General features: G+C 29.2%; 1 protein-coding gene and 1 pseudogene across 1 annotated transcript; one reads left to right on the top strand and one right to left on the bottom strand.

The window, feature by feature from the left end:
• The first annotated feature begins 653 nt into the window (after positions 1-653).
• Positions 654-8152, top strand: LOC126555608 (scavenger receptor class B member 1-like). Its single transcript, XM_050210506.1, has 10 exons — positions 654-747; positions 813-904; positions 1938-2116; positions 2267-2408; positions 2514-2720; positions 4128-4357; positions 4674-4921; positions 5006-5127; positions 5210-5335; positions 6422-8152. The coding sequence occupies exons 1-10, from the start codon at positions 669-671 to the stop codon at positions 6737-6739; spliced, it is 1743 nt and encodes a 580-aa protein (XP_050066463.1). The 5' UTR covers positions 654-668; the 3' UTR covers positions 6740-8152.
• Positions 8153-10744: 2592 nt separating this feature from the next.
• LOC126555609 (uncharacterized) lies at positions 10745-12059 on the bottom strand (annotated as a pseudogene).
• Between the last annotated feature and the right edge of the window lie 6173 nt (positions 12060-18232).

Raw genomic sequence — 18232 nt, 5'->3', positions numbered from 1 at the left:
ATCGTTGAATAATATATATCATTAATATTTAAACATCACCGCCGCCGATGTTCATAAAACGTGTATAATGCACTATAAAATAACTATTATAACACACGTTAAATCATGTTGACTATAATCATTTCGGGTTTCACGGCTCATTTTGCCGCCAAACTTGAACAGTCAGTACCCGGATGAAGATGACTGCATAGTTATACGCATGTGATAGTGATAATTCGGGGACGGCGGAAATGACTCAGCTCGGCCGATTATTGTAGGAAAAGGTCATCATGGGAAATCATCGGAAATCCATATTTCCGTCGTCGGTGATTCAATGCTGTGCGTCGTAAAATAGCACACGCATTGCGTATCTATGTATAACAATAAAAAATATACCTATGTCGTCGTGCGTCGGTGTACAATCCCTCAATACAAATATTATATGAACGGTTGGCAGGCAAGTAACCTGGCCGCCGACACTTCCGCTTCCGCGCTCGTGACATCGGAGTGCCGCGGCAAGGACTCCGTAGCCGGTTTCTTCATTTCAACTTAATGAACTATCTGGATGGCTTTCGTTCCGCGTTCCCGGCGTTTGTTGTTAAGCTCATTTATACCTACTTATAATATATATATAATGTGTTGTGTATGGACTGATCCGTGAAAAAAATATTACCTATTATTTTTGTGAAATGATTATCAATAAAACCGGAATAAATTTTGCAGCTCCTCTTTTTTATACCGTGTCCTTGTTTTATAGCCAATATATAGGTATATATATTCCCTTAGAAAATCAATGTTGTAATATAATAATTAATAATTGTTTACATTTTTAGGGGTCGTACTTGCAATAGCCGTAGCCCTTTTGGTCGGCGGCCTTCTAGTGGTGGCGTTTTTCACGGCAGCAGTTGAGCTGGTTATCGATGACGTGAGTATCTTATTAATTAATTACTATATTATAGGTATATTATAATTTAATATCAACAACACATTATCCACCAAATTGTAAGACCGATTAACGGAAAAAAAATAGGGAGAGGGAGTTGACTAAAGAATTGATAAGTTGCTTACACCACGATAATAATAATTTGTCTGTGAAACATAATTAATTAGTTATTTAAACGGTATTGCAATGTCGTTTAAGTCACATTTATAGTCTATAGATTATAAATTATATGTTAATATTCTATTAGCAGGTTGTATAAATAATCACTAAATATTTAATAAATAAATAGCGAGCTAATGGTTCCTTAAATATGATTTAAATGACCTATGGTCAATCAACTAGATTTTAGCAATTTATTACATTTTATATGTAACCCGACGAATATATTATGGTCTTTAGATGAATGAATGTTGCGTTTTGTTTGTATAGTTATCTGTAATTGCGACATTTTCATTACAGCAGATTTTGATAAATTATATTTTGTTTATTTGTTTGCATTTAAGAAATTAAGTTATTACCTATTATTTTATAAAATGTACAACAATATCGATATGATTTAGATTATTTGACAATTTAATAAGAATTTAAAAATTAAAAATATCGGTTTTAATCATAAACCATTTGAATTATAGGGTATTGATACCAGGTATACTTGAATTTGAGTATTCTTATTACTATTCATAAGTCATAACACTCAGTACTCACAACATTAATAAATAATAAATATTACAGTTTAGATAAATTATAACTTACAGATATTTCTATAAATATCTATTTCCTAAAAATTTTTTTACTAGCTATTGCTAAAATTTAGAATTTTTATATCACCTATACTATAAAGTTATCCAATTCGGACAAGTCATAAAGGGTTAAAGGTGTATACACTATACTCTCCTAACAGTCCCAACGACTACTTTAATGGGAGGAGGCACTTTACTACCTATAGCTACATTTTTACTATATAACTTTAAAAAACCATAATTTTAACGACTAATATCGATTGTGTTTTTTATAGCAAATCACCCTGCGGCCCGGTTCTCAGACGTTCGAGATGTGGCGTAAACCACCTGTGCGGCCTTTATTAAAAGTGTACGTATACAATGTCACCAATGCCGATGAGTTTTTGAATGTAGTCGCTCCAGGTGAAGTCCGTGAGAAGCCAATCTTGGATGAATTGGGTCCGTTCGTCTACGTGTGAGTATAATATCATATAAAATAATATATATTATAGTATTATACTGTACGGTCTATGTTGTCAAATAGTCTCTGTAGTATATTATTCGTTCAACATTTTTGTCTCATTTTATACCAATGACTAACCTTTAACTAAATCCGTTCTTACAGGGAAACATGGGAAAAAGTCAACCTCACATTCCACGACAATGGCACTCTGACATACAACCAGCAAAAGGTTTATAGGTTCGACCCTGAGCAGAGCGTTGGTTCTGAAGACGATGTAGTTGTGGTACCAAACATTCCGATGTTGGTGAGTTATACACCCATAATATTATATCATCCACACACTTTTACTGATTCCTTTAAGAATTGTGAATTAGTTAGACATATTATAAATATTCTTTTATTATAACAGTCAGCCACATCGCAGAGCAAACACGCCGCTCGATTTTTGAGGTTGGCCATGGCTAGTATTATGGACATTCTGAAGGTGAAACCGTTCGTCGAAGTGAGCGTCGGTCAACTGCTGTGGGGTTACGAGGATCCGTTATTGAAACTGGCCAAGGATGTAGTGCCCAAGGAACAGAAGTTGCCGTACGAAGAGTTTGGTCTGATGTATGGGGTCGGTATCTATAACAATTTTTGTAGTTTTAGTCTTAAAATATAATAACATCAGTTTTCCTCCGTGGATTTAAACCACAGTCTTATTAAATTACGCTGTTTAACTTACAATAGTATACAAAAAGTGGTATTAACGTGAGATAAGTTTTAAATGTTGTTAAAAGCATATTAGTTAACATGCATTTGAAATAATGTATCTAAATTGCCTATATATATCCCCGTGAAATACTTACTACTTAAAATATCTAAAATTATTTTTTTTTAGAAATCTATTTGATAGTCCCCTATATTTTATCTTGGGAATTATTACCTAGGTTCATATGATTAAAACAATGTATTAACTAGTAATTATCCACCTTTCTAGTATATACATTCTAAGTACATGCACCCATTCATCAAATAAAACATGTTATGAAACTGTAGTGAAAAAACCCATTGTCGTTTACTAAAAATGTAGGTACTATGTTTATGACGGAACTACGGAAGAAATTAATTAAAAATTGCAGCAAGCGCAATTTTTGCATTATTTGATTACTTAAATAATATATATTGTACCAATCAAGTAACATAAAATTATTATATTTTTTTTATTTCTGAGTAATTTCTACCACTACTGAAATGTATTTTATTTGAGCACATTTTCTCCATAATCATTTATCCACCCTTTGAAACCGCATTTTTAATAAATATGTACATTACACTACGTCGTGTGTATACCACATAGCTCCAGTACATCGTTGACCAGTATGATGTGAAAACACTACCCGAACTGTTAGGATACCTGCGTCTGGACCGACTCCTGTCCGCAGACGGTCCACTGCTAGATGGAATTCTGTCAGCCAGTACCAACATTATACTTGGTGGAAGTAAGTGGTCAACCATCATCCAGAGGGTTCCTATGGTTAAAGACTACAATCAGCCAGAGCGCGGGTACCTGACGGTGCATCCAACCAAAATCACCAGGATGTCACTAATGGGACGACCGGTCAGGACCAAAATATTTTGTCAAAACCTCGTGCACTGCAGCTGTGTCACGTGCAGTCATTTTGATCACCAACCTGTTGACACAAGCGAGTTCTTGTCGTTTTCAGCCCACCGTTGGTTTTACGCCGCCTACCCACCCGCCGACACCGACTCATTGCAGTCTACACTGCACTGTTGGTTTTACTTTTTTTTTTGCAACCACCCCGCACTATAATCACCATTTGTCTGTTTGTTTTTGTTTGTCATTTTGAAATAAATATATTGTATACACTCACTGCCATCACCGCATTGTCATCCATAATACCTATCAATAATTTGTGTGTCACACACTTACTTTGAACTAATCTAACCTTGTTGTTTTTCTTTTCATGTCGTGCTGGATTTTCCTGTTTGACTTCTACCTCTTACTTAACTCTGAAAACAGAAAAACGGAACTTCACGTGATAATATGACCGTGTTCACTGGTGCCACGGATATCCGGCTTTTCGCCGCCCTGGACAAGTTCAACGGACGTACACATTTGCCACATTGGACCACCGATTCATGTAATCGTATGTCTGGCGGAAGCGATGGTTCTCTTTTCCCTCCCAGGATCCAACCTGATACAGTTCTACATGTCTTCGATAAGGATATGTGTCGAAAACTACCTCTAGTGTGAGTACCATACCACCAATATATATAATATATATTGTACCTAATGCCGAGTTCGGATAATTCAGACTGAGAATATTATAATATTTATCAAGTCCTTAGTCGTATTATGATTTATGAAACTTATAGTAATCACTAATTACGATGTATCTACACATATCAAACAATTTTGCCTTCACTAGATATATTATTTTTACCTATCTCTCCACCAAAGTTAGGTGGTTATAAAAAGTACATACTCGATGTTAATTTATACAATTTTATTATATTACTAATAGGAAAAATATTAATTTATCATCTTGATTTTCCTTTTGTACAGATTCAAGAAGCAAGTTGAAGGTAAGGGAGGAGTGAAAGCGTATCGATTCGGTCCTGACCACCGAGCGTTCGCTGATCCGGACCACGAGCCTGAGAATAAGTGCTATTGCCCTTCACTGAACAGTCCCAGTGCTAATAGTACTTCTAGTTCTAGCAGTTCTACCACATCAATGCCTATGATGTCAACAAAAACCAATTTTCCACAGTGTGCACCTCACGGAACGTTCAACGTGAGCCTGTGTCAATACGGTGAGTCACTCTATCTACGCACGCACATGTAAATGTTCACGAGTTAAGTACCGATACTCATATAAATGCTATATTTGTTTGCAGACTCTCCGGTGCTGCTGTCTTTCCCTCACTTTTACATGGGTGACCCACGACTCAGAGAAGCCGTTCTTGGAATGGACGAGCCAGACGCTGATCGCCACGAGTTTTACATAGATGTGCAACCTGTGAGTGACCATTTTCTTATATTATAATACTTGTATGATTTAAATCACCGACATTAATAACTTGCAATATTCATTTGTATAGGAAATGGGAGTGGCCATGCGTGCCAGAGCCCGTGTGCAAATTAATCTTGCTGTGAGTCAAGTAGTAGATATCAAACAAGTTGCCACCTTCCCAGACATCGTGTTTCCGATAATATGGTTCGAAGAGGTGTGTATTACAGATTAAGATAAATGCCTAGTGTATTCTGAGTATCTACTACTCAAATTTATTTTTTAAATTACCTTAAATACTCATTATACCGATTACTATTTTTGCCAATATATTTATCTGTTTTTTTTTTTAGTTTATTCATGTTAGGTTCATATGATATTTAACTTATATGAGTAATACTACAGTCATCACAAAAATTTTTCAACTCTTATAGTGTATTTTTAAGGCGTTTGATATAGGCAATTTTAATGATATATTAGAATATATATAAAATAATATATTCATATAAATACTTATTTAGTAACTAAAAGTTGACATTAGCTAAGGTTTTAGTAGCCCCTAGCAATTCATTTTTAATTGTTCCATAATTATAACATAAAAATAAAAACATAAGAAACAGCTTTGCATAAAAAGAATCACTCAAGCTTTAGTAGCTATACTCCATAGTAATTTAAGAAATCAAATTTGTGTATGATACAAAAATAATTTTTTTGTGTCTTAGCGTTTTTATTTACCTATTTATTTTTTTGATTTAAAAAAAAAAGTTATTTTAGTTTAAAAAAACAAATAATAACTATTTTTGTAACAATTAATAATATTAAAAAATATATATAAAAAAGTTACGTTTAAAAAAAATAATTGTCTATTTTGCAGACATTTAGTTTCTTAACTATAACTATAGCTTGAGAGGTTTTTTTCAAGCGAAACGATTTTTACAAAAAAGTTATGAGTATGTGACACTGTAGTGCTGCGATAGAAATCAAAGAAAAAAATTAGACCTGAGAAAACTAGTGATTTTCATCTAGTACGTTTCTTGAAGGAACTTACAAACACTCCATAAACCTATAGGTGGTAGAATATTTAGAGAGACTCTCTTTGATTCCTTTTAAATCCACAACTAAACTTGATTAATTATTGTGAATGACTATGTAGGAGTGTGGAACACTCGCATTTGTATAGGATATTTTTTTTTATAATTAATGATAATAATATCGAAGGGATACCATACAATTAACCGTGTATCTTATTTTCTTACACCCGTAAAACACATTTATAATATGTCTTTGTCTATTTCCAATTCAGGGCATCGACGAACTGCCCGACAACGTGATCCAACTTCTCAAGCTGGCCACGCAGACACCGCCAGTGGCCAAAGCCGCACTGCAATACGCGCTGTTCGCCTCAGGAGCCGTGTTGCTGCTATTGGCCCTCGGGTGTCTGGTGCGCAACTCGCACCGTCAAGAGACCATGTCCCTCGAAGGGACAGCGCACTACAGTCAGGACGAAAAGAAGAAGCCCAAGAAGACGATCCCTCCAGCGCCCATGAGCGCCACCGTGTTGTCCAACGGTAATGGAACCGCCGCCAAGGCTAACGCCGGTTACGTGGCCGACGACGAATAAGCTTATAGTAATAGTTCGAGGGACAACGGGACGGCGCTGTGCGGACTACCGCCAGACGAGAAAACCGAAAATCCATCGCTCAGGTGCCGCCCGTTCTGCCTTCGCTGGTTAGGTTATATATAATACGAGATCTATTGCGATGTACATAAATTAATAACGAGGGATGTAATAGATGTGACTGGCGGTGACTCGATGAGTTTGTCGTTATTATTATTAATTTTATATTATTATTATTATTATTATTTTATATAATATAAATACTGAACTTTCTCTCTATCTATATATATATATCAACCGACAAGTGTGTGACACGTTAAGTGGTGAAAACGATCATAACATAATCGCGCATATTAAATGTTGTATAAAAATGCGACTTTCATGGATGTTTGAAAGTACCAACGAGTCATTTCTTCTCCGCGTTGACATATTTCGGCTTCGACAATGCTAATAATTGTTATCTTTATTATTTTTATTATTATGTAATTATCCGAACGTATTTATACGTGAAGTATGTGACGTGTATAATACTGTCTTCTTGTACATAGAACGACAAAATGTATTGTCTACAAATTAAAGTTTTTATTATTAATATAATATAATATTATGATTAATATATTATTATACATACTTATATATATATATATTACTTTTGTGGAAAAACTCTCATATTATTATTATTATTATTTTTATCATTGGTTATTAATTATTATTATTTTATGTGTTTTTTTTTCGTTCGTTGACTCGTGTATATAGTTAATATCATTATAATTATTAATCGGAGGAACTTATTATTTTATTAGGTTTTAAAATATTATATAATTTATTATCATAAAAGTTGTGCAGTTTGTTTTCACCATGATCAATTTAAGAAATGCAAACATGATATTTACACTTTCATAAACAAAATGTAGTAGGTTATTATACAATATATTATATAATATATATATTTAATGAGCTAGGGTATAGCAAATATGCGCTCTAAACGTAAACATTATGATATTATGATTTTATTATTGTTAAAAAAATATAATATAAAAATTTTATTAATTAACCACTCTTGTGGTCGAGGTTTTCGGGTTTCATTTCTCGTCGTTTGAAGTACAATATGATTACAATTAATATAACATTAATTTGTGTACCAATATATTGTTCAAAGCTCATTTTCCCGAGTATGTCATATATATCGCTCAATTACATACATATAAACTTATCTTGTATAAAAACAATAATAATAATTATTAGGTATTATTATTCGTACCTTGTGTTTATAAAATAAGTTTTTGTTTTATTATTGTAAGATTATTTAATAACTTTGTGTTTTGTGTATATTTTTACGGGGAGATATAAAATTATTGCAAATTAAAAATATTATAAATGCCTATATAATATAATATACATAAAATCGGTAAATCATATTGTGTTTAATTATTTTTTAGTATAGAAAATATAATACACGGTGAACATTTTATCAAGTACCTATGAGTTTTTTCAATTTGAGTAGGTATCCAATTATAGATAAATTTATGAATTATTAATTGTTATATCCGAGGAAAAATTATCAAATTTCCGGAATAAAAACAAAACACGGTCAAGTGGGTACCGCACTACTGTGCATTAGACGCCGCGCCGTATGAATTATGTATATGTAAGAGTGTTAAATTACTTAAATTTGAATCCAATGATAAGTATCATTGTATACGAAAAACGATTCTGAACAGAGATGGTTTGTCAGCCCAGGATATAATACATAAAATATATTATATTTTAAATTGGGTAGTGAAAAAGGTGGTTTATGTTTTAATGACCTGAATACCCAAAAATTAAATCATGTACAGAAAATGTCAATTTAAACAACTGGTGTAGGTATGTTTCAAGTTTCTACGACTAGTAATTATTAACTATAGGTAACAAAAATCTAAAATTATTTAATAGTAAATCGTTATTTTACGAGTGAATTAAAAAAATTACATAAAAATTTAAATCAAGGATAACCTTTTTTTTTGATTGCCAACGTTCGACTTCTTTTATAATTACCTATTGTAAGCCAAACTTATGGAAAATCATGAATTAAATTTTAAACTCTTATACAAATAGGTATATTAATTAATATACCTACTTATACAAACTTGTTATGAGTTTAACGCGTATAGTTAAAACCCATATCTTTAATTTTTAAACGTTAAAAATCTTATGTTACTGAACGCAGTGTAGTATAGTATACTTTAGGTTCCGTAAACCACGGAATTTATTGGGGTAATTAAATTCTTTTAATATATTCCCCTTTAAAACGATTTTCCTTCAAAAATATTGAAATTCTTAAGTATTATATTAAACATAGGATCAAAATGGATTCGTAAATCACAGAATTTATTATAGTTACGATTTTCTTAGTTTATTATTCCATTTTATAACGATTTTCCTTCAAAAATAAGGAATTTCTTAAGAGTAAAATTCAACTTTTGATCAATAATAATTCGTTAACCATAGAATTCATATTATTTTCAATATTCTTAAAATAAGTTCCCATTTTAAAACGATTTTCCTTCAGAAATATGGAATTCCTTAAGTATTTTATTAAACATAGGAACAAAAACGATTCGTAAATCTTAAAATTTATTACAGTTATAATTTTTATTATAATATATTCCCATTTTAAAACTATTTTCTTTCAAAAATATGGAATTCCTTAAGTATTATATATTAAACATAGGAACAAAAACAATTCGTAAACCTCAGAATTTATTACAGTTAAAATTTTTCTTGTAATATAGGTATTCTCCTTTTAAAACGGTTTCCTTCAAAAATATGGAATTCCTTAAGTATTATATTAAACATAGGATCAAAAATATTTCGTTAACCACAGCATTCATTATAGTAACAATTTTCTTAGTTAATTATCCCATTTTATAACGATTTTCCTTCAATAATATGGAATGCCTAAAGTGTAAAATTCATCTTAGGATAAAAAACAATTCGTAAACCACAGAATTTTTACCAGTTATAATTTATTTTATAACATATTTCCATTTTAAAACAATTTTCCTTCAAAAGTATGGAATAACTTAATGTAATATTAAACATAGGATCAAAAATACTACTTTAAACACAGCACTCATAACAGTTACGATTTTCTTAGTTTAATATCCCTTTTTATAACGATTTTCCTTCAAAAATATTGAATGTTTTAAGTGTAAAATTCAACTAAAGATCAAAAACGATACGTAAACCACATAATTCATTATAGTTATAATTTTTTTCATAATATATTCCCATTAAAACGATTTTCCTTCAAATATATGGAATTCTTTAAGTATTATATTAAACATAGGATCAAAAAAAATTCTTTAACTACACAATTCATTACGGTTATTAAATTCATTTAATTTATTCCCATTTTAAAACGATTTTTCTTCAAAAATATTGAAATCATTAAGAGGCCGTCATAGTAAAATTAAAACGTATACAAAGCTCCAGAGATGGCGTTGCGCGCGGAATCGCCGCCGTCGTGACAAGCTATAACCGCGCCCATTATCTCGATGACGGGCTCCGCGCGTCGTGTTCATGAGACAGTCACATTATTATTCTAAACTTCTAAAGACAGTCGTGTTGATAGTAGCGTACCTATTTTAATGTACTATTGTAATACAATATGCGTTATACGTGGAGCGCTCGCAATCTATTTATTACCTAACACTCTTCTTATTAACATTTTTTTTTCATTTTGGTTATAATGACAATCAGTTGTGATGACCAATATTTTATTATATCGCATCAATATATAATATAGTATACTATAATAATTAATATTAAACACTTCCGCATGATACAATATATTGGTTATTATCGTGTATTAAAATCTAATATATATCATAATATTAACTCCTATATAGAAATATATTTATATTAATATAAAATAATATTATATTAATGCAAGGTAGGTACCTATCTATAATAACCCTAATAACACAATAAAGAAGTTTTAACCGAGCAGTCAGAAACTCAGAACTTAAAAATAATAACGATATTGATAATTAATTAATTAAAACACTACCAAATTTAATTTTAAAAAGACATTTAGGTATTTTAAAATTAAAACATTTTTAATATAGTTCGGGTTGTGTACGACGTTGTTTTATATTTTTAACATTAGACAACTTTTTGTTTTGTACTTTTATAATAAAATCCGGTTCAATTATATCACTTTTTGACATTCTTTTTCCATATTGCGGGTCTATGATTTCTGGCAAAATACATTCGCAGTAAAATCTTTAATATAAAATTTAATTATTTTGTTATTAAACAAAGAATTAATGTTAATTAAAAATATAAATTATGAATTATTATTTAAATAATTTATGTATAATATCTTTACTTTTTTAATTTTTGTTCCATATTTGCATGCCAAAAGTTAAGATCATATTTTATTTTCTCAATATGTATCCATTGTTTTGTAAATACTACAAAATAACAATAATGTTTTTTTGTTACATACAACTGACCAATAATTTGGTAAAAATAGTTGTAGTCTTTTTTTAATAATATTTGCCCATTTTCATTTTGAGTTAAATATGTTATTTATAAAATAATTTAATAATATAGTTGCTCATAGATATTATTATAATACAGTATAAATTTACAAAATTAAATAGGTATACTCTTTATACCTTTCCAGTGTGAATAGCCTCTTGTAAACTGATACAATCTTTAGTAGAATAAGGTGATTTAATTTCTAAAATTGTGTTATCATCTACAATTCCATCTGAAATAAATTACATTTCTTAAATTAAATATAAATTAAATTAAATTTATCTACCTGGCGATGCTCCTAGATATGGCAATATATTGTCTATAAGCAACCCGCAATGGTTTACTTTTAAATTTGTTACTTTTTCAAATTTTTCAATAGCCAACTTTTCCATACTTTTTCTATACCTGCATTGTACTGACTCTTTGCTATTAAAAGTAGATGAATTATATAGTAATTCATAAACTATGTTCCTACACGATGTTGTGGGTCTCATTTTAATAATTTTTCCGAAATTGGACGCTGTTAATCGATTTCGCCTTTCAGAATACCATTTTTGATTACAACTTTGGTCTCGTGTCTCTAGCTCTAATACTTCACTTTCTTTTTGTGTCAACGTTAAATTTTTAATAAATTATTGTTGTTTTTTTCTATCATGAGCTGTGTGGTCATCCTTTCTTCTGCTGCTAAAGGTTCTGCAAGGCCATAAAATTCATCAGGACCGGTACATTTGGTTTTTTTCACACGACGCGTTGGAAATTGAAGTCTTCTTTTGATACAGTACACATTTTTTTTTATTTTTCATTGCTAGAAATTTTTTTCCTACTGTGCCTATAATCAAAATTGATGTAATATATAAATAATAATGTAAAATACAATGAAACATATAATAATAAAACATAATGAAAAACACCTGACTATTTGTTTTATGAATTTGACATTTGGCAAAAACCCGAAACAATTTTAATTCATTACCTGGACTTTTTTTCATGATATTTTTGTGAATCGCTCTCAACAAATAACCGCCTAAGTTAAATGAAATGATTGCAGCTCTTATCCTCGTGCTGTACGACTGTTTTAATGAAAAATGTATTCTCTTTCCACCAATATTTTATTTACCATATTGTTAAATTGCTCGCACAAATTATTGGTAAGATCAAGGATAAGACTGCTTGCATGGTCAACTACTCATTTTATTAATATCGATATTTCACTCATTCGGCCGCACTTTTCTGCTTCTGGGACACAATTTTCTTCAGTATTATTTTTTTTACAAAAGTAAGCTGCACATTTTTCATGCTGTCCCAAAATGTGGTAAGGACTGTTCAGTATGTCTTCTTTAAGTTCTTTTTTTTTTATGTAAGAGGGGTTCATATAAACGTAGACAAATCGTAATACTTAACAAAAAAATAATGCTTTCCTTTATTACTTTTATTGATGGAGAAACGGTCATCGCGACACGTATCTCAAGACTGACTATAATATAATAGCTGTACGCAGGTCGTCTGGCCGATCGGCATACACACACACACACAATACAATTAATTAATAAAAATAAATATCGCTCGACCGGTCTAGATACGGACGACGGTCGATTCACATTGATCGATAACGCCGATCACTAGAAAACCCGCAATTACACACAGAAATATAGTAGTATAGATTAATATAAAATATAAATCCTACATTTATTAAAGTAAAAAAAATTGTTAATTTATATTCTAAAATTTATATAAAAAAAAAAGTGGTATACCTTTTATTTTTGTGATTATGTTTCTAATAACTCTTTGCGATATTATATTGCCATCCTAATTGCAATACTGAATTTTGTTATATTTGAACTTAAAAATTTTCTCAATAATACAGGATATTTACAATTTTTGGTAATTTGCATTATTTTAGTGCTGTAGTTTCTTAACAAGTGATTTCGGCATTCAATTTTTTTTATTTCATTCAGGCGTTTGACTACACTGCTATCACCATCCCCTATAATTTTAAGTATTGTTTATGCTTTATGATATTGACTATTTAAATTGAAGGAAAAATAATAATACCAATTAATCTACTATATTTTAACCCATGCATTTCTATACTTTTGGCAAATTCTTCTGCTATACCGTCTGCTTCCATTCCTGTCGCACTTTTACGCCAGTTTAAAAAACAATTATGTTCGTTAGCCTTTAATTTTAATGTACCTGATCTCTCACATATACAGCAGTAACGGTTTCTTATCCAAACGAATAACATTTTGTTTGAACGAAATCTTATAATAGAAGCCTTTCAAAATCAATATTTTGTGTTAGATTATGAAGTCAAAAATATAAATTCATTTAAAAAGTATAAATCTAATTGGATGATTAATTAATAAATACATTAGTTATTTTAGCTTACTGCTACCGATAACGCATTGTATTTCGTTTTATAATTGCGTTTTCCCCATTGACCATCGGAAACTACTGGACACATAGGAACTCCGTCCGAATCAAAATCTCCAGCTTCTAATGCCAATCGCTTTTCCTCAAAACAAGCAAGTTGCATTTGTTTCCAAGCAGATTCATCAATGACTTTACTGATTTTAGAAAAACGCGACTCATAAGTATAACTACGAAATGCAGGTATATCCAAACTAGCAAAAAATTCTTTTAACTGTGAATAGAATATTCAAATTCCAATGCTTGCATTGATATAATATATATTGATATATATATATATATGTAAAAATATGGAATTATTTAAGTGTTAAATACAACGTAGGATCAAAAACGATTAGTAAAACAAACAATTTATTATAGTTACAGTTTCCATAGTTTATTATTCCATTTTGTAACGATTTTCCTTCAAAAATATGGAATTTTTCAAGTATAATAAAAGCATTCTTGGAAAAAACCAGAAAAAAATGAAAAAAATGGAAAACTTAATTGGATATAAAACTTATTTGAATTAACAAATACAAGATTATTTGGAACATTCCAGAAAAAAATGGAAATAATGGAGACTTTATTGGATATAATACTAATTTAAAGTTATAAATGTAGGGGGTCTCGGAAAGTTCCAGAAAAAAATGGATTTAATGGATATAATATAATTTAAGGTTATAAATGCAGGGAATTTTGGAAAGTTCAGAAGAAAATGGAATTAATTAAGAAAATATTAAAAATCATACATATTTAATGTTACAAATGCCAGGAATCTTGGAAATATCAAGAAATATATATGAATGAATAAAGATTCTATTAGAAATCATACATATTAAAGGTTAAAAAAGCAAGGAATCATGGAAATATCAAGAAAAATATATGAATTGATGAAGATTCTTTTTGATATCATACATTTCTTAGGTCACTAATACAAGAATTCTTGGAAAATTCCAGAAAATAAATGGAATTAATGGATACTTTATCGGATATAATATTTAATTTAAGGTTATAAATGCAGGGAATCTTGGAAAGTTCAGAAGAAAATGGAATTAATTAAGAAAATATTAGAAATCATACATATTTAATGTTACAAATGCCAGGAATCTTGGAAATATCAAGAAATATATATGAATGAATAAAGATTCTATTAGAAATCATACATATTTAAGGTTAATAATGCAAGGAATCTTGGAAATACCAAGAAAAATATATGAATTAATGATGATTTTTTTTGAAATCATACATTTTTGAGGTCACTAATTCAAGAATTCTTTGAATATTCAAGAAAATATATGGAATTCATGGATACTTCATTGAGTATAATACTGGATTTAAGGTTATAAATGCAGGGAATCTTGCAAAGTTCAGAAAAAAATGGAATTAATTGATAAATAATTAGAAATCATACATATTAAAGGTTATAAATGCAAGGAATCTTGGAAATACCAAGAAAAATATATGAATTAATGATGATTCGTTTTGAAATCATACATTATTGAGGTCACTAATACAAGAATTCATGGAAAATTCCAGAAAATGAATGGAATTAATGGATACTTTATTGAATATAATACCTAATTTAAGGTTATAAATGCAGGGAATCTTGGAAAGTTCAGAAAAAAATGGAATTAATTGAGAAATTATTAGAAATCATACATATTTAAGGTTATAAATGCAAGGAATCTTGGAAATACCAAGAAAAATATATGAATTAATGATGATTCTTTTTGAAATCATACATATTTGAGGTCACTTATTCAAGAATTCTTTGAATATTCAAGAAAATAAATGGAATTCATGGATACTTTATTGAGTATAATACTGAATTTAAGGTTATAAATGCAGGGAATCTTGGAAATACCAAGAAAAATATATGAATTAATAATGATTCTTTTTGAAATCATACATTTTTGAGGTCACGGATACAAGAATTCTTGGAATATTCCTGAAAATAAATGGAAATCATGGATACTTCATTGAGTATAATACAGAATTTAAGGTTATAAATGCAAGGAATATTGGAAATACCAAATAAAATATATGAATTAATGATGCTTCTTTTTGAAATCATACATTTTTGAGGTCACTTATTAAAGAATTCTGTGAATATTCAAGAAAATAAATGGAATTCATGGATACTTCATTGAGTATAATACTGAATTTAAGGTTATAAATGCAGGGAATCTTGGAAAGTTCAGAAGAAAATGGAATTAATTAAGAAAATATTAAAAACCATACATATTTAATGTTACAAATGCCAGGAATCTTGGAAATATCAAGAAAAATATATGAATGAATAAAGATTCTATTAGAAATCATACATATTAAAGGTTAAAAAAGCAAGGAATCATGGAAATATCAAGAAAAATATATGAATTGATGAAGATTCTTTTTGAAATCATACATTTCTTAGGTCACTAATACAAGAATTCTTGGAAAATTCCAGAATATAAATGGAATTAATGGATACTTTATCGGATATAATATTTAATTTAAGGTTATAAATGCAGGGAATCTTGGAAAGTTCAGAAGAAAATGGAATTAATTAAGAAAATATTAGAAATCATACATATTTAATGTTACAAATGCCAGGAATCTTGGAAATATCAAGAAATATATATGAATGAATGATGATTTTTTTTGAAATCATACATTTTTGAGGTCACTAATTCAAGAATTCTTTGAATATTCAAGAAAATATATGGAATTCATGGATACTTCATTGAGTATAATACTGGATTTAAGGTTATAAATGCAGGGAATCTTGCAAAGTTCAGAAAAAAATGGAATTAATTGATAAATAATTAGAAATCATACATATTAAAGGTTATAAATGCAAGGAATCTTGGAAATACCAAGAAAAATATATGAATTAATAATGATTCTTTTTGAAATCATACATTTTTGAGGTCACGGATACAAGAATTCTTGGAATATTCCTGAAAATAAATGGAAATCATGGATACTTCATTGAGTATAATACAGAATTTAAGGTTATAAATGCAGGGAATATTGGAAATACCAAATAAAATATATGAATTAATGATGCTTCTTTTTGAAATCATACATTTTTGATTTCACTTATTAAAGAATTCTGTGAATATTCAAGAAAATAAATGGAATTCATGGATACTTTATCGGATATAATATTTAATTTAAGGTTATAAATGCAGGGAATCTTGGAAAGTTCAGAAGAAAATGGAATTAATTAAGAAAATATTAGAAATCATACATATTTAATGTTACAAATGCCAGGAATCTTGGAAATATCAAGAAAAATATATGAATGAATAAAGATTCTATTAGAAATCATACATATTTAAGGTTAATAATGCAAGGAATCTTGGAAATACCAAGAAAAATATATGAATTAATGATGATTCTTTTTGAAATCATACACTTTTGAGGTCACTAATACAAGGATTCTTGGAATATTCCAGAAAATAAATGGAATTCATGGATACTTTATTGAATATAATACCTAATTTAAGGTTATACATGTAGGGAATCTTGGAAAGTTCAGAAAAAATGGAATTAATTGAGAAATTATTAGAAATCATACATATTTAAGGTTATTAATGCAAGGAATCTTGGAAATACCAAGAAAAATATATGAATTAATGATGATTCTTTTTGAAATCATACATATTTGAGGTCACTTATTCAAGAATTCTTTGAATATTCCAGAAAATAAATGGAATTCATGGATACTTTATTGAGTATAATACTGAATTTAAGGTTATAAATGCAAGGAATATTGGAAATACCAAATAAAATATATGAATTAATGATGCTTCTTTTTGAAATCATACATTTTTGAGGTCACTTATTAAAGAATTCTGTGAATATTCAAGAAAATAAATGGAATCATGGTACTTCATTGATATAATACTGAATTTAAGGTTATAAATGCAGGGAATCTTGGAAAGTTCAGAAGAAAATGGAATTAATTAAGAAAATATTAAAAACCATACATATTTAATGTTACAAATGCCAGGAATCTTGGAAATATCAAGAAAAATATATGAATGAATAAAGATTCTATTAGAAATCATACATATTAAAGGTTAAAAAAGCAAGGAATCTTGGAAATATCAAGAAAAATATATGAATTGATGAAGATTCTTTTTGAAATCATACATTTTTGAGGTCACTAATTCAAGAATTCTTTGAATATTCAAGAAAATATATGGAATTCATGGATACTTCATTGAGTATAATACTGAATTTAAGGTTATAAATGCAGGGAATCTTGGAAAGTTCAGAAAAAAATGGAATTAATTGAGAAATTATTAGAAATCATACATATTTAAGGTTATTAATGCAAGGAATCTTGGAAATACCAAGAAAAATATATGAATTAATGATGATTCTTTTTGAAATCATACATATTTGAGGTCACTTATTCAAGAATTCTTTGAATATTCCAGAAAATAAATGGAATTCATGGATACTTTATTGAGTATAATACTGAATTTAAGGTTATAAATGCAGGGAATATTGGAAATACCAAATAAAATATATGAATTAATGATGCTTCTTTTTGAAATC

The sequence above is a fragment of the Aphis gossypii genome, unplaced genomic scaffold (assembly GCF_020184175.1).
Source record: "Aphis gossypii isolate Hap1 unplaced genomic scaffold, ASM2018417v2 Contig00940, whole genome shotgun sequence".
NCBI classification, from domain to species: domain Eukaryota; kingdom Metazoa; phylum Arthropoda; class Insecta; order Hemiptera; family Aphididae; genus Aphis; species Aphis gossypii.
The sequence above is the reverse complement of the archived record's forward strand: the minus strand, read 5'-3'. Positions and strand labels throughout refer to the sequence as shown.

Coding starts and splice junctions, on each gene's coding strand:
- LOC126555608 (XM_050210506.1), top strand. CDS start 669: ATGATTATCAATAAAACCGGAATAAATTTTGCAGCTCCTCTTTTTTAT. Junction 2,117..2,266: donor TTGGGTCCGTTCGTCTACGT/GTGAGTATAATA, acceptor CCGTTCTTACAG/GGAAACATGGGAAAAAGTCA. Junction 5,128..5,209: donor TTTACATAGATGTGCAACCT/GTGAGTGACCAT, acceptor TCATTTGTATAG/GAAATGGGAGTGGCCATGCG.